Genomic DNA, 24,128 nt, shown 5'->3' with positions numbered 1-24,128 from the left:
ATGTGAAAAGGAAATCTGTAGGCATGTAGAAGCTAGCAAACTGAAGAGCAAATAAAAGCATAGGTTTATAAATAACATCACATGTTGGTGTTTTTTATTTTTTTGCATTTTTAGTCAAATTGTTCTTTTACTGGAAAACAAATTGCAAATCTGCATTGTTTCAGTTTCTTATGAGTGATTACTGGAAAAGGAATTTAGCTTTGCTAGAAAAATAAGAGCTCTCAGGAGCTGAGAGTTGAGAATATTGACCAAGGAACACTAAACAAAGTTTCAGAGGATCATAGAATTTAAAGACGGAGAACAACTTAAAGATCAACTAAACTCTCTTCCTGACAGGACAAAATCTGTACATCTGTAATATATTTTCCAAGTGTTTTTCTACATCTAATAAAACAATTCATTTGAGGGTGACCCTCTTAGAAGTTTTGTGGTGCTGTTTGTTGGTCATGTTCTAGTTCAATTATTAAAAGCCAGCCAAGAGAAAATATGCTAATACTGTTTGCATCTGCAGATGATATTAAGCTGGAAGGTCTTTTGGTTTTCCAACAGCAAAGTACACCAGCATCTTAAAGAAAAATATCTCTGGCCATGACAGTCACAATGGTGTAAATAAAAGACTCTAAGTTGTCATAGTTACAAGTAGCAGTATAATTGATGGATGTTTAGAGCCAGCTAGGGTAGTCATTTTTTACCAGCCTTGGGTTTTAAAAATTAACAAAAATAATTCTAAAAAAAAGTTTTCAACACTAATTGTCTCTGTTTGATTTTAGGTGATATTTTCCCATTAAATTCCTACTTCATCTGAAAAACTTAAAGCACTTTTATCTTGAGGTGACAATAATATAGGCCTATGCATGTGAGACAGCACATGTCGGTATTTGTGCTCTGGAGGTGTCAGAAAGATCTGAGTTGCTTCAGTAGACTGTATGCTGGATATGAGATATGTGGCACTGCAATGTGAAAAAAGAATGGTGGCTTTCTTAATACCTGCTAGGAATCTGGGATAGTAAAGCCTATCACATTAATAGGTGGGATTTTTATCAGCCTCCATTCAAAATCCTCCTTAAAAAAAAAAAAAAAAAAAAAAAAAAAAAAAAAAAAAAACAAACCACAAAACCCATACCTATTCTCTTTGGGTGATTTGAATTGCTGCTGCTGCTTACTAGAAGAATAGGTGAACTTCCAGGAGATGCAATAATATTCTCTGCAAGGTAGCTGTGTCTCCTCTAAAATTAGTAAGATGGTGTCAAACTGCACTCTGAGATCCACATCTTAGTGCAGCAATGTGATAGCAGAGATAGAGATAACAGCCCTCTCTTACGATATGACGATAAGCAACACCTACACATCTCTTCTTGTGACATGCCTGTGCCATCAAAAGTAGGTCTGGTTTCATTCTGGTAGGGAATAGCAATGAGAGTGTGGGTTTGGAAGTCAGGTTTTTAAATATGAAAGTATATGGTGTTGGAAATGCTAAATTTAGTGATTTACTGAGAAATTAGGGTAGTGAAAGACAAAGCACATAAAAAAGTGCTCTTCAATCAAAATTGTAGTTGTTGCTTTGTGAATGTTGCATCTCCTTGTAAAAGCAGATGGAGTTCCAGTGCTGAGCATGTCTTCTTTGAGAAGTTTCTGCTATAATGCTCCTTCCAGCTTCTCCAATATTACATTTAGTAACACTAAGCAGAGAAACCAAAACATTACAAGATACCTCACATACAAAATGCCCAAGCATTTTAAGGCAGTTAGGAAAGATGTACCTGTTTTGAAAACGTAACCTTAAGGAGAAATGTTCTTCACAGTAAAAGCATTTTATAGTCTTACAGCTTTAAATTACCATTTCAAGTACCATTTGTAGGACTCAGAGTACATAATGATACAAAATCAATTATTTTCTGGAGCCATTTCATGTATATTAAATATCACTGATGATTGTTGCTGAGTTAAAAGCAAAGTAACAATGTGTGATGGAGATGCCCTTTTAAAAGCATAATAAGAGTATGCCACTCAAATATAGAAACAGACTTCTTGGAACAGATTACATCATCTTTAGAGGTATTGCTTGTAGAATATGGTTGCTTCCAGAGGCTAATATTTACCCTTGAGAAATGATTCATCATCTGTTCAGTTATTTTTATGAAATAAGATTTTGAGGTGACACTCTGAAAAGTGGTGTTAAAGTAAAATAAAATTAGTCTGCTAATTAGTCTGCTAGACTACAGATACAATATATTTTTAAACAACTTTGTTTCATGTAACCTTGCTGAAATCAAAATAGGTAGATTTGGGTTATTTGTACATTTCCAGGCTTATATTTATGTTGAGAGAAGGTAGGCAGACACATCCTAAAAATTTCTGATCCCCTGAATAATAGAATATAGAATGTTTCAACAGAGTACAACAAATATTCTAAAAAAACCTCAGTGATTTAAGTCAATAATCTTAACTTTTCTGTAATAATTGGTTTTGGTCCCAGTATTAAAAATACTCTCTCAAACATGGTTTGATAAAAATTAAGCTCCAGGAATTTTCTCATGTCTAATAATTATAGGAATGTGTAAATATTAAATTTAATATCGGATTTAAAAGCAAAAATAGGATCTGAACGCTGTTTTCTGAAATATTATTCTGAAAATGGGAAAGAAAATATGATTGCCTAGACAATTTCTATTGCTCACATGAAAACTCAAACTCTGCAAGATGGTCTATGTGGGCAAAGCCTGCTACCCATGTGGATAATTTTGTGAATTCAGAACCTAAATGAAGTGTAAAAAATATGACCAGAGTAGGCTGTGAAAAGAGAAATGAGATGTGGAAAATTCCCTCAGCCTTAATAATCTGAAAAGGCTAGGAGGATAGTTAAAGAAATATTTTTTAAAAATAAATGAAATACAGATGTGACTGAACTGAGAGAATTCTGCAGAAGTGAAGAATAAACAGGAAGGGGAATACAGCTGTTGGGGAAAACATTGTTTACACAAGAGAACCAAGTTTTCCTATAGTCGCCACTGCCTAGGAATTCTTCTTATACTTTCCTAAAATGCTTGGGCACATGCATAATGTAGTCCATCTGCTTTTGCTTCATAAGGCCTTAGCTGTTCAGTTGTATGTTGCATAGGCTCTGAATGATTAAAAAGATGCTATGTTTGATTTTTCTCCTTCACATAATGAAACCAAATTAGATAGGATTTTTAAAAAGCCAACAAACAAAAAGGTACTGTTCTAACCAAAAAAATGGCAAACATACCACCATCTCTGACTCAGGGTTCTGTCTGAACCCTGCTTAGATTTCAAATGTTGTTTCATCTGTAATAGCACACTGTGAAGTCTGAAGAGCACCACAAAAAGATTTGTTTCTTTTTTATAAATCTGTATTCTTTCAGAGTTTGTGTCTTGACAAAATATAATTAAATTGTTTTGATGGAAACAAGCCATACTTATTGATATATTAAATGCCAACCATGAATAGCAGTAATAATGCATGGGATTATTTACAACAGACTTTGTGTTACAAATTAATCGTGATTATTTGTGGGTGCCATTTTATATTCTGTGCTGAAAGGTTAAATAGAAAATGAAACATAAAACCTTGACTTACATGACTTCTGCGTTAGCACTGTAAACAGGATGACTTTACACTCAGGACAGTGAGAGCATCTGGGGACTGAATATTAAAGGAGCTTGTTGATTTTGTTGAAGGTATCTTTCTTAAAATGTTGGTGTCACATCTAGCTCGTATCTGCAACGTGTGTCAGTGCCATTCCCTGGCGCTGTGTACATCTCCTCATCCCACTGCCCTTTGCAATGGCTAAGGAGATAATACAGGCCAGGTCAGTGTTTTACAGTGGGCTTTCAATGGGGATATTGTTACTGCACTTGACTTTGAGCTTTTCAAGTCCCTTTACCTATTCCAGCGTATTCACTCCTCCCATCTGCCTGCTCAGAGGAGACACAAATTCAAGTTACAGTCTTGATCAGGCCTTGAAGAATTTAATTTGGATGCAAAGAAATTAAAAATATGAATTATATTTTTTCCCTATGAGAACACTGTATCTAAAGGAGTCAAGAAGACCTCCAAATTATCTGCATTATCTGAGATAAACTGAACTGTATAATTACTAGATAATACAGTCATGGGCATAGTAGATATGTTAGCTTTATGCTATATTACAATATTCTTTACATCACCTCTGGTCTTCAGTGTTCAGAAGCAGTTATTACATGTCTCAGTTTCCTGCAGGGGCTGACTGTTTAATTGCTCTCCACTTGCCAGCATTCCCCCCTGTACCATGTGTGGCAACCATCCTTTGCTCTCAGGTTGTCTAATATGATTAACACAAGTGAGTTATGACAAGCTCAGCAGTTCTCAGTACTTTTAACACTCAGTCCAGATTATGCCTGCTTTAGAGCTGTATGTGATCTTTCAAACCTGAAAGACTGTATTATTTCTTCATTTTTGCCATTTATCTTGGTTGTCCTGCTTCTTGCTACAAATCTTTGCAATAATTTTTAGTAACTCATAGACTTGGTTCATACCAATAAAACATGACTCTTTGTTTTCAGACTATACATAGTTATTTTCATCTATACAAAGAACTGTTGGCTTTTTTATCAGCTCCCTTAGAGTCATTTGAGGAGAGGAGAGTTCATTAGTTTTCAGGACCATATTCTTCCCTAAAGAGGGTGTTTGTCCATGCATGAAAATATGCACCTGTTTGTAAATTGGGAGGGTGTGTACGAGTACTCTGTGGTGGTAATGACTCATGTCTGCAGAGTGACAGATGCATGTTCCCTACTGGAACTGCATTTGGGGCTCATAATGTAAAAGTCTATCCCCAAAATCTGAAATAATGTTGTTTAGATTAATGTCATTCTGTATTCAATTTAAGTCTGCTGATCATTAATATTTTCTTTGTATGTCCTTACTTCAAGGTCCCTGTCAGTGTCAACAAGTGTTTTTTGGTCTTTTTTTTCCTTTCAGCCTGGTAAACCACACATTCTGTGTTGGACCAGAACTGAAACTTGTTACCAACAGAAAACTGAAGCACGTATTTAGAAGGCTTCTTAAAGTAGAAGAAAAGCAGATGTTTTAACAAGGCTAGAAGTTACATATTTATTGCCTTCCTTTCATTTAAATTGTCATTTCATGTTTGTTCCCTTTTTAAAATAATTTGCACATTGATCTAAGCTGTAAAAATTAATACAATGGCTGTGAGGAAGCCATCCATATTAATAGTTTCAGGAGCATGATGTGGTCTCTGCTCACTGATTATCTAAGAGTAGCCAGGAGGTATAAGCTCTGAGAGGTGGAGCTGATTTCATACACGGTTTATGCCTGTAATGACCCTGTGTGAATGAGTTGGGAGGAGAGGCTGTGTGCACTCCTGCACTCAGCTGTCACATATCTCACTCGCTAAAAACTCCTTCTTTTGATACAGTTTGAAGTTAAACATACTGACTACAAGTAGTTTGTCTTTATACTGCATAAAATAGGAGGAGAGGCCTCATGCAGCCAGCAGTAATGTTAGCTGGGATGCTGCTACTGGCTGTGTATCCCTTTATTTCCCCGTGAACCTTTCATGGGAACACACGCTACAGCCTTTTGGATCAAAACTGCTGAGGCCAGGTTCTATCCTGCATGGAGGATAGAACCACATTCATTTGGAGTTGATCTATTTCTGCACAGGCAGGAGATGGAGAAGTTGCTTGGCAACATGTAAGGAGTGTGGGGCTGTGTATTTGAAGAGTAAGGGAAGACTTTTCAAAAGGCAAAGTCAGGAGTATGTATGACCTGTTTTCTGAGGAAAATGTATGGCTGTGCAGAGATGCTGCTTTTCCAAAAGATTATGCCTAAATGAAGCTGACCTGGTGCAGAACTCTGTGTAAGCACTCACTGTACTTTGAGCATAGCATTTATCTATTTAGTTTAAAAATGTATTTTCCCAAACTTAAATTCAAGTCAGCCACTCCTAATTTGAAATAAGTCTTGTGTAAACACACTTAGCATCTGTTTAATTCAAAATTTTTGTTAAACCAACTTAGCTAACCTGCAGAAAAGTAGCATATCTTCATTTCTTGGGCTCGAAAGCTCTTGAATGTTTTAAAATGGGGTAACTCACGAATGGTTTTTTGCTTTGCCTGAATTTTTATGTTGTGATGTGGTGAAAATTTCTATAATGACTCTGAGTGCGGTTCTGAAAAACTGAAGACAGTTGTTGCTTTCATCCTCTTAAATTTAACAGACTTTCCTTCATTTTACAGTAAATACTGGTTGGAATTACAGAAGTGGTCCACATCATGTGTTTGAGAGTCAGTTGCATGCTGTATTTGATAGAATTTTTTTTTAAGCTGATGTATTTTCTGTGAATATTTCTTTGTGTATTTTGTTGTAATTGTTTTATTTTAAGTGATTGGATTCACATTCTGGGTCTGCACTGTGTGTTCTGTTTATGAAAGCTGTTGTGAGGCTTTAAGCTAAAGACTTTGTTTTTTGGCTGGATGAACTTGCTGGACTGTGGATGTAATTTTGATCAGGGCTGTGTCCAGCTGCTGGATAAGTGGAAAGGATTCTGTAGAGGCATTGCTCTCCCCAAATGACACACTGTGTCTGCTTCTACTTGGCCATGCTAGAGGGGCAAAAATCAGGAAGGAGGAGAAAAATATCACCCTAATTCCTGGTAATTCCTTAGGAAAATACTTCAGAGGTTTTCTGTTGCTGTTGGGCTCTACCATTCAACCTGCGGTGTTTGGGTTTTTTTCCCCTATGAAGGGACTAAATTACTTTTTAATAATGGAGGAGGAAGTATATGTCTCTTGCTTTAGGGCAGCTGTTCAGAATGTTGTTATTTAGTACTGTATTGCTTGCCACAAATAGTTTTCATGTTTCAGAGAAATTTAATTTAGGTGTAACAAAACTTTGCTGCTGCTAAGAGATGTTTGGATCCATGTCTTTGCACTACTATAATAGTGAGAGTAGAGAAGAAAATATGCCAAATTTGCATCAAAAAAGGTTAAAACAAGCATGGAAAAAACACATTCTCTCGAGACATCTAAAATTAGAATATCTTGTTGGTTGAATAGCAGAGCAACTTTTTTCATATAAATTTAGAGAACATGTAGTTGATGGGCCTTTTCTGATTAAATGCCTAATCCAGAAGCAGGGCTGTTTCAATAATATTTACTTTTAGCAAACTGCCCTCTACAAAACAGAGGAAAAAATTAGTTAGATATGTATTTCCCACAGGTTGCATGTAGACAATAGCACTTTTTAGTATTCTAGCCCCCACCTAAATACTAGGAGTAACCATTTCACTTGGCAGTCAACCCTCTGGAAAGAAGAGAGGAGATTTGTGGTGGATGCTGAAAGATAAGCTAGGCCTGTCCAGGTAAATCCTGTAGGTTTTGACAATTGATTTCCAAAATTCAAACCTCAGGTCTTAATGTATATGTAGACTTTTTGCATGGGAGTACAAAATTTTTTGAAAGTTCTGATTTTCTCTCCATAATGCAGTTGTAATTGTAGAAATGTTGGAGCACCTCAAAATTGCCCCCACCCCTACTCCTGGTGAATCTGTGTGAATGTAAAGCTTACGTTCTGTCATACAGTTATAATCTGTGAAGCATTTCCATGTGATTTCTGTTACTTAAGCATGTGTGGGCATAGGCAGTGCTTGAATGCACTCTGGCACCTCTAACAGTTACAAAATTATGTAACTCATGATTTAAAATTTTTGTAGTAGAAAATCTGCAGTTACACAGGTGTTATGTTGGACAAGCTAATTTGAAGTATCTGTGCTACCTTAGACCACAGAACAAAGAGTTATTCTGGCATAATAGGATGCTTTGCTGGTCTGAATCCAGCAGAGCAAACTCACAAACTCCTCTTAACCTGTGAATGTGCCTCAGGGTTACTTTATTCTTCAGACAAAAATCCGCTGTCTGTTCATCATCTTCACTGGTGTCCAGTGGTAGCAACTAGGGAACTGCACAGAGCAAATACACAGTGGTGTTTTCTTTTAGTGCTGTGACCAGTGGAGACATCACAGGACACAGGGTTTGTTTTCCTGTAGAATTGTCCAGTTGCCTTTTGAACCAAGATAAATTCTGGCCATCCCCAATGCATGGCTGTGATCAAAGACCTGCTCTGCAGACATAGATGTTATGTAAAGATCACCGCACTTCATTTTGTGCTCAGATGGCTTGTTCAGTATAATGTCCTCTGGTTCCTGTGTTGGCTGTGTTGGCATCTTTTTCAAGTTTTGTATCTGTGGTATGATGGCCTTCCATCATACTCCTCACTATTTATTTATTTTTTTCTGACCTCACAAACCCTCATCTATCATTCTTTTTACAGAAACTAATTTACATATTTGGTCAGATATTTTGTTGTTGCCTGCCTTTTTTTCCCAATTGCTAAGCCTGAACTGATCTGTGTTTGCAGATCCAACTTGGCTTTCAGTTGAAATGCAGAGTGAAAAGTTATGTCCCTGTATAATACTTATGGAATCACATGCATAAAGTGTGAGGAGGTTCTCATTTTCCCCCATCCTTAAAGAGACACAAGAGAGTTGAAAAAGGTACATTATAAAGCAGCAGGAGTAAACACAAGGCTGGGAAGGAAGTGAGGCAGTAGGAAAAAAAGAGAAAAGAGTAAGATAAATGACTATGTGTTTGCATAAATGAGAGAGGGAGAGCTATTCAATTTCTGTGATAGCCATCACTGAATATATCAGAAGATGGTACAACCAACCTTTGTGTTTTGAAGGGGGAAAAAAGGAAGAATATTCAAGCCAGCCATAACCTTATATCCTCACAGGGTTCAGAGAATTGCTCACATCTGCTTTCACTGGTTGTGAAGTAAGCACTTCTGGCCATGGTTTACTCATTACTGCCAGGCTGGAGTTGCATGGTGTGTGAGCCAACAGGCTGAAGGCAGTAAAATTTTTACAGGCCAAATACTGAAAAACTGAAAAGGGAGATGTGGCATAAATGTGACACAAAGACCAAATTTCATATACTCCGGAAAAAAAAAAATCCACACATTACAGATCCTGCTGTATATCCATGGTCTGGCCCTTTGGTAGATATTTGTATCTTTTAGAAAAAATCCTTTGTCGGGATTTAAAAATAATAGTAGTTAATTCAGTGTACCTAATAACATATTTTCCTACCGTAGGTTTTTCTATTGCTGTTAAAGTAGAAATTGCACCAAAACTCATTAAACACATTGCTCCTTAACATGCCATTCTCCTTGACCCAGACCATAGACATGAATTTCAAACAGGAAGAAAAACACATGCCTCTGACCCAAAGTAATGAGAGGATAATAACAGAGCTAAAAATTAGGGCAAAGTTACATAGGCAGGAGAAAATAAAAACATGAGGCTCTATGTCAAAGAAGAGAACAGAGAGTGGTAGTTGTACTTCATCTGTGATATATTTGTATCCTGAGTACAATGGCCTCATCTTCAGTGACTGGAGATACAAACAACAAAATGTATGTTTGAAGTGCTAGATTAAAAGAGTTCTTTTGTGCATTTAATCGCAATTTCATCTCTTTTGTATATTTAATTATTTTCTCCCAGCAGCAAACTGCTAATTGCAGGTCTACAACTACACTTGAAAGCTTTTTGCGAGAAGTTTTTGTGAAGATCTTACGTAAAGATGTAGCTTAGCTGTAAGCCAGTGGTGTCTCTTGGTGCAGTTTGAGCAAGCAGAGATCACAGTCCACATCTCTGTATTTAAAACCTGGAGAGGAGAATATCAAAAAAGTGTAAAATGTAATACAGGGATTAGGGGAAGCTACTTAAGATGAGGTGTTTCTAAGTCAATCTGTCTCATTTAACAAAGACAAGATGAAAATTGGTTAGACCATGATACATAAGCTGCTGAGATTCCTCAGTCTTTTCATCCGGAGTTTATCAAGAATCATGGCTTGGAAGCTTTTACTGGCTCAATTAAAAGGGTAAATAAGGCACGCATTCAAATACTTATGGTTATTATTAGCAATAAAGGAAATAATTTTCTGGGTGTCATTTAGTTTAGAATTTATCAAACATAACTTCAGACATGTGCTCTGTAGATGTCTTCACCTAAATTGATCAATGAAAGTCCCCTTTATAGTCCAGTAGAGAAACAGGGTAATGTGAAGTGAATTCTAGTGTCAGTTGTTTGTGTTTGCTTGATCTCCATCCACTAATATGGGCACAAGGTAACAAGGTAGATGTCAAGGCCTGAGCTAGGCACACCAAACATACTTTCATGGGTGGAAGGCCTGCCTGAGGGTAAGTGCAAGAGTAGTGTTTTGTGATGTTCATCTGCTAATTTGTACTGCTTTTAATCTCTCTGATGAAATACACAGCAACTCTCCAGCAAGGCTTTTCTAGAAGACCTGTGGAGCTTCCCAAAGCTGGCTTAGGTATGAGTGACCAAGGGGATAGGTGTGTGCACAGGGACAAATTCTGGTAAAAACTGAGCCAAAATAGTGATGACAATTTTGATGAGTCATAATGGCTCTCCTCAAGATCTGCCATAGACCATGTCCTGATAGGACATTTGAAAAATCACAAAATTGGAGAAAATATTATACACTTTTTGGTGCTTCTTGGAGTTTAAAATTTTGGCATCCACAGATATGAAATTTTTTCTAATAAAATGTTTTTAACATACTGAAAACAAAGGAAATTAATTGTAGCAGGTTTGAGTGACAAAGTTTGAGTGAAAGCTTCTGGGTTTGGGGGAATAACATTTTAGTTATAATGTGACTTTTTTACTATTTTTTTTTCTCTAGGCTTCATTGTAGCATAAGGAGAGCAAAATACATGTTTACGTCATGAAGATTTGATGGTTCTGTCTAGAATCAAAAATGTCAGTATTAAATGAAAAAACCTTTTAATCAACTTATACTGACTTTATGGTCATTCTGTTTGTGGACAGTTGACGTTTCATATTGAGTTTTCTGGCAGAGAAATATGATCTGGTCCCAGTAAATACAGAGAAATGCAGCTACTGTTATACTAATCCATGTTAAGATGAATTTGTCTATGTTCTGTTATGCAGCAATATAGCGTTGCTTCTGCCTTTTTTCTTTTTTTGTCTTAATTTTCCTTTGTGTACTTTTAACACTCTTTTTCTGTTGCTTACACTGAGTTCCAGGACTGTTGTGAACAAGTAAACCTAAAATCTCTGAGTAATTATGGCAGGTAATATTCTAGTAGGTATTTACAGTTATTTCAGTTGGCATTGATTTCATTGTATTATGTTGGATATCACAATGTTTTAGTGCAATATTTTAATTGTTTCTCACCATGAATGTTTCAGCCATTAGAAAAATGGTCTTTGGTGGCTTAAAAGATTTTGTGTTGTCTTTTATCTTGGAATAGACTTGCCTTGTTCAAGTCTGTATATAATGTGAGACTTCTACTCCTTCAGGACATCAGAAAGTTGTATGGTCTTCCTTTCCAGAATCTTTCACTTGTAGTGCACCTGACCTAATACATCTTTAATTCAGCTTTCACTTACTTGCTGTCTTTCCACATGAATTTGCCACTATATTTAAGGCTCCTCAAAACACAAACATAAGTGCTTTTTCAAAGCTGACATGCCATTTGTTCTTTTGTGGCAGAAAGGCAGACTTTTCATAGAACCATAGAGTGGTTTGGTTGGGAGGGACCTTAAAAACCATCTAGTTCCAACTCCTTTGTCATGTGCAGGGACCCCTTCCATAGAAGATGTTTGGTTGGTTTCCAGCGTGAGACAGGTAGACATGCAATGGTAATTACGTCCTTTATGAGTTGCAACATGACTGCAAATTCGCTTAATCAAGCTTGATTAAGTTCCATAGGGCTTTTGCACAAGCATAGACAATCATTGTTAAGTCCAAAATGGCAAATTTAAGAAATGTATTATTGGAACTTGGTCTGCTCTAAAATTATCTTAATTCAAATGGCAAGAATAGTTTTGTTTCTTGAACAAATGTGATGTGTATCTGCTCAGCTTTAGACTTAAAGATATCATTTAGATCTGTTTATACTGTCCAAGTAGTTTCCCCTTTTAGCTAGATGTGGCTCACTTAAAAAATTTTGTCTCCTAAATTAATTTCTACCAGTGTTTCTCATCAGACCATAAATAAAGATTTTAATAACCAGGGTTGAAGCAGATGAACAGAAGTATGCCCACTCTTCTTTAACCAGTGTTTTTATGTGTTAATCTTAAAAAATGATGGAGCAGAGATTAATGAATGCAATAAATACTATTCCTTCCCAAAGGAACAGTTGAATCAAAGTATAGTCTGCATAATATACCAAAGCACATGGAAATCAGGTTTCATACTGTGCAAGGCATTGGAAGTTCTTACCTTGCCTATGGAAAAGTTTAGTTACAGGCATTATTTTGTATAAAACATTACCTTTTCTGCTCTCTGACTGTGCATCATCAATCTTGAATTAAAAAGAAAGGGAAAAATAAACCAGGAAGTAGTAAGTTACACTCATGTGAAATTGTAATGGGTGCTCCTTATCAAAACGCCACTCAAACTATGAAATTACTAGAGTTTGTGGGAACTGAGAATCTAGTTCCTTATGTTTTCTGTGCCATATGCAGAAATGCTGTAAGTTGTGCTCTATGGTAAATACTTGGTCCTCGAACTACAGTTTGATTTCATTTTTATGTAGTCTTTACAACAATCAGGTATGCCAGAAGGTGCTATACTTACTTAATGCAAAGATTTGCACTGATTCCATCTGTTGGTAGAGTTTACTGAGAGCCCTGAACAGGAAATTTTGCTATATGCCAGGCGTTTTTTCTCCCTTAATTTACTTATCCCCTCCTTCCAGCCTATACACACACTGTGTATGCTTTTCAGATTGAGTAAGTGAGAGGTTGGGTGACAAGTTAGACTAAAAGCATCTGTTTCTCCTTCTATGCTGGAAATGCTGAGACAAAAATATACTTTATGTAAAGTGAGTTAGTAAATTATCTAACATAATTTTGGAGATGATGCTTCACTAGCTGAATTGTCCCTGAAATTAGGCTACTACTGAAAATATATTTTGCATTTTATAGGAGACTGAAAGAAAGTAGTAACACAGATGTACTGTAGGCAACATAAAGACTCCTTGAAGTACATGGCCTGTCTGTATTTTAGTAACTTAACATATTGAATAGAATTTTTTAACTGGGTCTGAGGATTTTTTTTTTTTTATGTTAGCATGCTTGAAGATTAGAATTTTTCTGTTTGAATAAAGATTTTCACCATACTTGCTGGAGAGCAGCTCTGTGGAGAAGGACCTGGGGGTACTGGTGGATAACAAGCTGTCCATGAGCCAGCAATGCTCTTGTGACCAAGAAGGCCAATGGTATGCTGGTGTTGACTAGGAAAATCATTGACAACGGGTCGAGAGAGATGATCCTGCCACTCTACTCTGAACTAGTGAGGCCACACCTGGAGTGCTGTGTCCAGTTCCAGGCTCCTCAGTGAATAAGAGAGACATGAAGCTCCTGAACTGGGTCCAGTGGAGGGTGACAAAGATGATTTAGGGGACTGGAGCATCTCTCTTATGAGGAAAGGCTGAGGGAGCTGGGTCTGTTCAGACTCTGGAAGAGGGACTGAGAAAGGACCTAGTCAGTGTCTCTAGGTAGCTGAAGGGAGGGTGCTAGAAGGATGGACCAGGTTCTTCTCAGTGATGCCAAGCAACAGGACAAAAGGGACTGGGCAGAAACTGATGCGTAGGAAATTCCACCTGAACATGAGGAAGAACAACTTCACTGTGCAGGTGGCCATGCACTGGAACAGGTTGCCCAGAGAGGCAGTGAAATCTCTGTCACTGGGGATATTCAAGAACTGTCTGGACACAATCCTGTGCTGTGTGCTCTGGGATGGCCCTGTTTGAGCAGGGAGGTTGAACCAGAGGATCTACTGTGGTCCCTTCCAACCTGATCCATTTTGGGATAGTGTTTAGGAAACTGTTTTGCTTTTTGTTTTGCCCTTACAATCAAGCATTCTAAAATCTGACTTTTGAGCCCCCAGGATTTAGGACTGTAGCATTTCAGTCCTTTGAAATTATTTCAGGTTTGTCTGGCATCTTATACTTTATCAAGCGGTTAATGAATATGATACTGCTTTCCAAATTTATGTTTTCTTGTGTGCTCTTTATGAATATTGTACTTAGTTGTTTGCATTGGGAAATTAAAAGGCAGGTTGCGCTAGGTTGCTGCTTAGAAAAAGAGTAATAATCTTTTTATGCCAAGAGTACTGTAAGATTTTCTTGTATGATATAAATCTCACCTCTAGCACCTATAGTTTCAGACGCTTAGAAGCTTGTTTATCATAAAATGTTCAGGTTGTGTTTGGATCAAGGCAGTTCTCCTAGGGTCAGTAAAATCCTGACAGATCAGGATTTTCAAGAAATTTTGTATGTTCAGCATTAATAAATTTAAATTTATGAATAAAAATTTGCAGTACTGAGACCACAATGAGGTTCTGTTTCTCATGTCTTAGAGAGTAATTGCAGAGAAAGGAGGAGAAGATTAGTATGTATTATATCAGCTTTCCCTGAGTAGAGAACCAAAGGTTCCTTCTGATAACTTGTGTGGTATTAAGTAGATTATGCTTTGTAAGCACTAAGGTTTAATACCTAATTCCTGAAGCCTACAAGTAATCTTAAAAGATGTCTAATAATAATAATTTCAATTGAAAATGCATTTATTGGCACACATAAAAAGCAAAAGGTCATGCTGATGTAGTATGTGGTGTTCTTCTTTAGTTGTCCTGCACTGCTGCTGAAAAAAAGGAGAATACTTCTGCTCAATGAACTTTCAATATATCAAAAAAACTAAAAGCATGCTTAATTTAATAGTTTTCATAGTATCACATCTTTCCTGGTTGGCAAGAGAAATGTGTAGCGTTTGGTAATGCAGCATTAAGTATGTTGAATCGTCTGTGTGAGCGTGATAAATATAAGGGTTTGTATTCCACATTGTGTTGTGGATCACCTCTTTCTCTTTATGAATGCTTTAGTTTTTAAAAGAGACACTAAGTATGTGTTCAGTTAAGATAGCTGCCGACCTTGTTCTTTGCTAAATGTCCCTGAAAAATGTATGCAGGAAGACTGAAACTCAAACTATCCAGGTGCTTTTGTTTTATGGATTTTTTTTTCCTTTCTTAAGGAGTTGGAGTAGGAATTCATAATTCCATTTAGTAGTACTTCTTTTTTTAAAAATTGTGGCTCACCATCACTGGCAGAATATTTATAGTCCCCAGAATTCACATTCTTTGCTTACTTGGGACTTTCAGTCTACAAAGCCACAGCTGTTCTTACTGTGCTTTCACCAGTGCTGTGATATACCAAGTAAGAAAGGGATTCTGTTCTCAGCTGCACCATTGTAAAATATAGTTATATATGTGACACATTTCCATTTGTATCAGTTGAATTTCTCTGGATTTTCATGGCTGTAACTGAGATTAGTTTTTTCAAAGCCCTACAACATCTCTTACTTAAATCCCTACCCATTGCAGCAATTCTTTGTGGCAAAAGATACGCATAAGCCCATATCTGGATTTCAGTTGGAAGTTCCTTTTTGCACAGGTGCGCGATTTTCTTCACAACTCTCCTTTTCACACTGAAGTTGTAACTGTGCTCTCGGGCACTTGCAGCTAAAGCAAATAAAGGATTTGAGGACCTTACACAGGACAAATGTCTTTATCCAGCACTGCATAAAGCTTTTACACTTCTGCCACTGTGCCTATCTTCCTCCACTGCTGCTCAGTTTTGGAGGCCCATAAGCTCTTTACCCACATGTTGTTTGGACTAGACAGATGTGCCTGGGATGGAACTCCTGGCATGCATAGCATGGTGCCTTGCTTGGGCTTCCATGAGGTGCAAGCTAGAAGTTTAGCAGTCCTTGGGAATCCCAAACTTAGGAGCAACCTCAGCTCATGGCAGTGTAACTCTGACTGGATAGAGCTTTTAATGAAATTCCATATCGTATAGTAGATATCTTGGCAGTAGCTGCTCCTTGCTTTTTATATCATAGCTTAGAATTTGTCATGCTTGACTGAGAAGTAGAAGCTATTGGAGCCATTTCCTCCTTCCTGAGGAAATTCAAATCTGTCTCTACCTCACTAAAACAACTCCTAACTACCAAAGAAGTCTTCCATCTTCTGGAGATGCCTCTGTTTTTTTGAACTCTTCAAAATCTGAAGACAAGTAAGTCATCAGTATGATGTTTTACTTTTGGTTAGAGCACTGGATCCAGTCAAATGTTTCAGTTGTCTTTGCTAGTATTAGAACTCAAGATTTGTTCACTGATGGTTTGGTGGAATTATTCTGGAAGGCTTCCTCTCCTGGATGAATGCACTAACCACAGAGCTATTTTGTAAAGGTAGACTAGCACTGCTCTTTACTAAAAAAAGAAAAAGTCTTTGTTTTTTTTTTTTTTCATTTGGCATCATCTTTTTCTAAATCTCACCTGTAAGATTCTGAATTTATGACAGATTTTGAATTGTGGTAGTTTCTTCCTTATGAACAGATTAGGCTGATGTGCAGTATTGCTTAGGCAGAACGGATCTGATCAGTGAAACAAAGTTGCCGCATGTCCAGCAATCCAGGGGTCCTACAATTTGTATGAGTAGGTCATCTGATGAATTTGTGATACAGATCTTTGGCTGGTTGTCTGCCTAGTTGGAGGTCTCGTATACTCTGAGTTTGGGAAAATAAGAGCAGAAGTACAGTAACCATAACATTTCAGATTGCATTATGAAATGTCTGTATTTGTTCTTGCTGCAAAGTTCTAGATTCACTTCTGATGATCAGGAGCATACAAGTTTGACAAATCTTTGACTGAGTTTGGGTATTCTGGACAAAATGGGTTTGCTCTCCAAGTTAGGCCAGAAAAGGAAAGAAATGTATGATTTACTTCAGTAGTTTGTTTCCATTGTGAAACATTTCATTTTTTGGGTAAATATTTTATTTTAACTATGAAAGAGTTATAGGCGATTCATTATATTTTGTGGTTTGATTGTTTCCCACTCCATTGGAAGAAAATTATAACAAAACTTTTTTACAGAATTTAAACAAATACCTTTCATTAATATAATACTTTGGTAGTTTGCAAAGCTGTCACAAAAAATGGAAAATCCTGGATACTAAATGCGTACATCAACCTTCTACCTTGATACCAAATCATGTCAGTGTTGCTGTCAAGCATGTGCAGTTTGTGGAACAGGGTGTTGTATATGTACTTAATGTACATGTATATGTACTTAATAGGTGATAGAAAAATAATTGGAAAAACTAGAACCCCTTGAAACTGAAATTGTTAGGTCCTAGGAGATGGGGACTTGATATTTTTCTGATAGCAGTAAACAGAAAAGGCACTCTCATTTTACAAGGAGAATTTTAATGAGTGAAATTTTTCTAGTGATCCAAAGATATTGAAGTGCTGTGTCATTGCAGACAGACTTTAAACTTTGTCAGAGTAATTTGTCTCTTGCTATAGGTACATGGAAACGTCTCTGACTGTGCACGTGTATATTATGTCATAAATTTTTAGCTCAAAATTTGTTGGTTGGGCTTTGAACTTGTCTTCTTGAAAGAGATGCCAATGTGAGTATCTTTTCCAGTTGTTCTCAGTGTATGTTTTATACTAATATCCATCATACAAAACAAGGGTTAGAAAACAAAAATTCTTCACTGGATATATTGCAAAAAGCAATAACAGAGAAGATAGTAAGAGCACCATTTATCAGCCAGTTTATCTTAATTTCAGTGGGATTGATGAAAATACAACTGTAATTGGGTCTGTTCAGTTGTCTGATTTCCCTAGAGGTTGTATTCGTTTCCTTCAAAAAAGAGAAAAAAATCACTACATAAACAATTGTCCCTTTGTGTGAAGGTTCAAGCACAAGTGCGACATGCAAAACTCAACTTTGACAAACTGAAGACTGATGTCTGTCAAAAAGTGGATCTTCTGGGAGCCAGCAGATGCAACCTCCTTTCTCATGTGTTAACAACATATCAGGTATCCAAGGAAAATGTTGACCTCTGAAAGAATGTTTTTTTGTTAATGTGGCTTTTTAAGAGGTTACCATGGCAATATTCAACTGTAAGAATTTGTAGCTAGTGTTGGAGTGAAGATGTGAAATTTGCACTGAAAACAGATTTGTGTTAACATTGGCACTGAAATTTTACCCTTTCTTACAGACAACACTGCTTCATTTCTGGGAAAAAACTTCACACACAATGGCAGCCATCCATGAAAGTTTCAAAGGTTATCAGCCATATGAATTCACTATGTTAAAGGTAAGGAATATATAGATATATATGTTTGCCCAGTGATAACCAGTAAGAGATCATATAAGGGTGTAGAAAGCATATGTTGATATTTTTTCCATGTATTTTCTGACACTTTTGTCCCTGTTCTGTCTTTTCATTTAAATACAGGTTTTCTGTTTAATGTCCTTCTGATCAGCTGTGCTGGTGGGCTCTTCTCTTACCTTCGTGATGTTAAAAGGTTTCTGAGGATGTTTTTATCTTTGCTTTGATCCAAAATAATTTGTGTAGATAGCCTGTATTGTTACTGGGTATTTATTTTTCATGTTCTTTTGTATCTAAAAGTTTGATTATTTGAACTAGGATGCTTCAAGATGTATAATAATATTTGGACACCTTGGAGAGGAACTTGGAAAGAAAATGCACCTGCTTTGGTGTACCTTTGTGATGGAGGAGGAGGGACATTTGGGGATACTTTGTACCTTCTGAACTTCCTCCTGTGAAACATTCATGATTTAAATTTGAAGTTAAATTGGAATCTGTGATATAAAGAAATACCATCTATATTGAATCCACACATGTAGCAAGCAACCCCTTGAAGCAAAAAGTAACTGTAAGATGGTTGGGAGTATTGTCGTGTGTTTAGTCTCTGTTATGAAAATCTTAACCAATTATATTGCTCACCTCCTGCACTGAAAAGATGTGATTTCCCGGTTTTGCACTGATATGTATACTGATAAATGATGCTAATCAGGAGATGGTTTAAAACTATAGGATTGTATGTAATTCTGTGCTTTTGGAAAACAGCTGCTTGGAGTAAGACTGGCTTTTAGTATCAGGTTTTTTTTCTTTTGGTCTCTGGTGTGTGGGGTTATTTTCTGTACCCAAGTGTTCTCCACGAACTCTTGTCCCCAGCGATTAGTTTCTGATTGTTTACATTAAATGATTGCTAAGATGATTAAATCAAAATCTGGTGATTGCATCAGGTGAGATTGTGTTGCCTATGAGAATAGATATCTGCTGCTACTTCAGTTGTATTATTAGGGTAAGTGAGCTCTGCTTGTCACTTCTGAAGGGTGTGGTGAGTCCCATCTCACCTCTGATACACCTGGGTGTGGAATAACAATAGGTGATTATGGTTAGGGAACTGATCCCTACCAGTCATATCATATGTTCATGCCAGAGTAACTATATATTAAAAAGGAGCTGCAAACTAATTTTACATTGAGATTATGAGGTATTATTTTTTAATGAAGTATGGTAGACAGCTATAGCTGATCTAAGGTGGTGTAGTTTCTTTTAGTCTAAAAATGTACCCCATGGAGATGCCATGTCTGTTGTTGACTTTATACATTAAAATATAAAATCAGAATATATACTGGATTAAACTATATAAATATATAAAATATTTCAATATGCCCATCTCTACATTTAATTTGAAGTTACTTCTTTTAGACTATTTTTCCCTGCTTGATGCCACAAAAGGTGTCTTTCTTAAATGGAAATTTTGAATTTGATGCTTGCAAATAATTTTTGTCTTTTATGATCCCATAAAAGACAAAATCTTACTCATACAAATTAAACTGAATTAAACTAAGCATATGTGAATGTAGGATTAGTGTTCTACTTTAAAACAAGAAACTAATTCAAGTTAATATTTGACTTAGACATAGATTACTTTATTGAAAAATTAAGAGGTGCTATGTACTAGAAAACTGCTATTTGTATTTTGTAGTATAAATATACATTTGTGTACCAGGTTTACCTCAGGAAAGAGACTCTGAAACGCCTCTCAGGATTGTTTCTGGAAAGAAAACATTGTCTTTAGAGATGTTTGCCTAACTTCCTTAATGAAAAGCAGCCCATTTGTTTTCTTTGCTTCAGGGTATATGCAGAGAGCAGTATAATTGTGCTATTGCAGCTGTATTTTGTAACTCTTGAGTTTTGTGCTTGATGAAAGATGATTATTAATGTGCTAATAGCTCCATGTATAGTGATGTAAAAGTATCTGTTACTGTATCCATCGCTTTACTATTACAGATGATGGGCTGCTGCTTTGGTAAAGCCATTAAGGTTTCATTGTCTTGAAATTAACAAATATCAAATGAATTCAAGTTTATTTCAGGGGCTACTTTTCATGAATAATACCTTTTTCTAATTTCTGTGACCGTTTATTTGCCTTAGTTACTTAAATAATATTTAGTTGCATTTTTAAAATTTAAATGCTAGAATACCAAACTTTCTGAAGAGTTTGTATTAACTTAGAAATAATAGTTGCCCTGGTAAGGGAGTCAAAAGGCAGAAATCTCAGTGCATCTATTTGTTTCTGTGTGAAGTGGGATACTGCTGCCTGAGCTCCTTACATGGAGTAACTCCCTTGGAGTACTCTGTCCAAACAGGTACTACAACACTGTTGCCTTCTGCTGACCTCTGCTGTAGTCCAGTGTCCTCTCTTGTTTCTTTACTCATAGACAAGATTTGCCTGTGATTTTGCATCTCTAAGGGTTTTGGGAAAGTGTGGTATTTTCTTGATGGGAGGAAATTCTGAGACAACCTACTTTTCCTCTTCCTCTTCCCTCTTCCTCCTCCCCCCAAATGAAATATGTTCAAGTTTTTGTCTCCTCAATGCTGTTGCACTTTTTCATAAATGTTGTGATATCTTGGAATGTATGCCTGGCTCCTGAAACTGCCCTTAGCTGTGTTGCTTCGATTTTTTTCTCTGTCAAGAAGTGCATTAGTTGTCCAAGGCACTTGGAAGGAGCTGTGGGTGAGCTGAGTGCAATGTCAACACTGCTGAGTTAACTGCGGAGGGCAGATTTTATGTGCAATCCAGATGATCTTGGCTTGACTTGAAAGCAGCCCAGATGCAGGTGAAGGAATTCAGTGAGTGAGTAGCAGTCAGAAATTGAGCCTGAGCTGGAACTAGAGTTAACTCTACAGTGAAGGAGTCCCTTGTTGGCTTGGATACTTAGTCTGAGTCCTGGAAGCAGGTGAAATATCACTGGGTGACTTCTGGAGTTAGGGAAGGACAGATCAGGCAGCTGGAATGATTGTGAACATGCTCTGCTAGTGTGTAAGGTGTTACTCTGATTTTTGTAGTAAAAGAGAGATCTAAGAAGCTAGGAAGACAGGTTTCTAAATATGCAAGGATCCTACGTCAAGCCACAATGTGGTATAGCTCACAACAAAATCCATTCTAGCCCGCATAAGCAGCCAGAAGAGTGCTGTGAAGTTACACATCTGTGTGCTCTGAGCAAGCGAGTCAGGGCTACGTCCAGATGAATTGCTCTCACTTTGGTCTGAACTCAGTTTGTTATCATAACTCTGTTTAATCACTGCACTTTCTAGATTGTGAGGCTTCTTCCCTTTCTTCTAATGTAACCTAAAACAATTAAGAGAATATCATGGTTTTATTTCTATGCCTGCTGGCAGTAGTGATCACAGTACTGTGCATTCATGTTTGCAAAATGGTTGACTGTGGCTTTTTTAACATTCAGTTTCATTTCATACACATTCTCTAGCTTTTAAAAATCTTTTTGAAAAGATATCTCAGTTTGTAGTGAACCTCAGAATGCAGAGTAGAGGGAGGCAGTGGTGAGGAAAATAATTTCATTATTTGGTATCCAATTTGAGTCCAAATAAGTTATGTGGAATTATTGCATCAAGATACAGCTTCTGATTTTTGACAATTTTTGTCATAATCGCCATTGAAACCAAAGCTGTATTTCAGAGCTGTGTTTATTTTTCTGATACAGGAAATAGTAACTGCCATTATTATCATACTGTTTCCTTCCCAAGGTACTTATGAACTCCATTTCTATATGCTGTTTCCGTGGTTTGATCACAGTCCTTTAATTACGGATTTCCTGAAACACTGACAAAGGAAGCTTCTTAAAATACAGGTCCTTAAAGAAGGATGCTTATTTCCTTGGGGTTTTTTTTTTGTGAATATGCAGACTTTATTTCTAATAATTTTCTTTAACTTGTATAGCTAGGCAGTGGTTAAAGTAATTCTGTTTTTTGTCCAAAACCTTTACAACCCTTTTGGAGCAAGCTCTGAGGTGCTATACTTGGTGGCAGGCAGGGCACCACAACTGTTTGACCATCATCTCCTGATTCATTGGGCTGTGTGTCCTGTTGTGAAAATGTCCAGGTGGTTCAAGTGCCCAGAACAGCAAAGTCCCCATAATGCAGAGCTGCTTTCTTTCTCTACACTGCACTTTTGTGCAAGTATAGTTGATATTTGTTCTTGAACTCTAGTCCAGGACTTCTTGGAGTCAATGGAGTAATTCCCATCTATTTTAATAGCACAAGAAGTGCAGTCTAATCAATACCCAGTACATATGCAGGTAAAGGGTGACATTCATACATAGGTTATCAAGCTGAACTGGCTGTCTTTATTCAGCATCCGAGAAGTACACTTAGATGTGATTCTAGGTAGCAACAGTGTCAAATAAAAAAGTGGCAACCACAGAATAAGGTTAATTTCTTTAAGGCTTTTTTTTAATTTTTACTGTTTTTTTGACCTTCATCTTTTGACCATGTCTGCAGTGCTGAGGCTGCTCATGACAAATTAATTAATCAGCAGTTCTATGTAGAATTAATTTATTGAGAGGGAAAAAAGCAACTGCAGCACATTACAAATCTAGAAACTTAATTTCTAAAATACTGAAGTGTAGATTCCTTACACAGACAAATACTGAACCAAACAGAAACTGGAATGCTCCTTCTGGGAACTCTTCTGTTCTGGTTAACAGGGCAGTGGAAACAAGACCTGCAGCATGTCTGGGAATGCTTTTGTTGTGACAGATGGGCTGGGCACCCTAACTTTTATTCAGTCAATTAGGCTGTGGTTTTTTGTTTTACTTTTCTCATGAAACACATTCATGTTTTGTTCAAATTCCAGATGCAAAACCACTATATTTTTGTTGGTTTTAAGTATGTATAGAAGGTGACTTCTCTGTTTTACCCTTGGGCGGGGGAGGTGGAGGGGGGGCACACGGATAAATTCGGGTGAGATGCACTACTGTTACTATCAGGACAACGTTAATAAATTTAATTACAAACGGTCAAGACTATTCACATGTAACATGGTTTCATTTTTCAGAAACTGAGTTGGACTTTAGAAAGAGGAATTTTTTTTCACCTTCACAGCAAAACTGTTTGATAGAGATGGAAGTATTTCCATTGCTAACATCTGCTTTACCTAATTACTGTGTTCCTTTATTTAATTTTTTAGACAGAATTTCTAACTAATACATAAGAGTGACAACTAGTAGTATATTTATCATTTCATAGTCAGTCTGTAATGCTTATGTTAGCTTGTTCTCATCTCCAAATTTTGGTAATAAAAATGCTGATTGTGAAACTGCACATCCTTATCTTGTAGCATAGCCTTTCAGACTGCAAAGGAACAGTAGGGTTTCATAATACCACACCTGGCCTTCATCAACTATCATCCAAGATCTTAACCCTTGTTTTCAGATTCAGGATACAAGCAGTATCTTCCCACTAGCACTGGAGTTGCCAAGTTTGTGTAAACAATTGTGGAGGGGGAAAAAGATAATAAATAAGAAAAGAAGCAGTATATGAGGAACAAACAGATGTAAAGAATTTATTTTTTGCATCATAAAAAAAGGAAAAAAAAGGAAAAAATAAACAAATCCCCAAAATAGCAAAGAAATGTACCATCTAGCCTGCTTTGCACATGGTATAGATATATTTACTTAGAAATATTGGAAATATTTACCTAGAAGTAATCATGTAGAAATATTAGAAACAGAACATGACTTTAGAGGTTGCCACATGTCATCTTTTTATATAAAGTGTGTTCACAGACTCAATTTGAATTAGTATCTT

At 36.8% G+C, this 24,128-nt stretch overlaps 1 protein-coding gene across 8 annotated transcripts in view; it reads left to right on the top strand.

Moving 5' to 3' along the window:
• The window catches only part of ICA1 (islet cell autoantigen 1), a 76,298-nt gene that overhangs the window by 24,712 nt on the left and 27,458 nt on the right, over positions 1 to 24,128 (top strand). For all 8 annotated transcript variants that reach the window (XM_053955119.1, XM_053955109.1, XM_053955136.1 and 5 more), the window contains 2 exons: positions 17,893 to 18,018; positions 18,201 to 18,299. In XM_053955119.1, coding sequence (XP_053811094.1) covers positions 17,893 to 18,018; positions 18,201 to 18,299 — 225 coding nt within the window. The remainder of the gene's footprint in view (positions 1 to 17,892; positions 18,019 to 18,200; positions 18,300 to 24,128) is intronic.

Source organism: Vidua chalybeata, chromosome 1 (assembly GCF_026979565.1).
Source record: "Vidua chalybeata isolate OUT-0048 chromosome 1, bVidCha1 merged haplotype, whole genome shotgun sequence".
Taxonomy (NCBI): Eukaryota; Metazoa; Chordata; class Aves; order Passeriformes; family Viduidae; genus Vidua; species Vidua chalybeata.
This window is presented reverse-complemented; position numbering and strand designations above follow the sequence as displayed.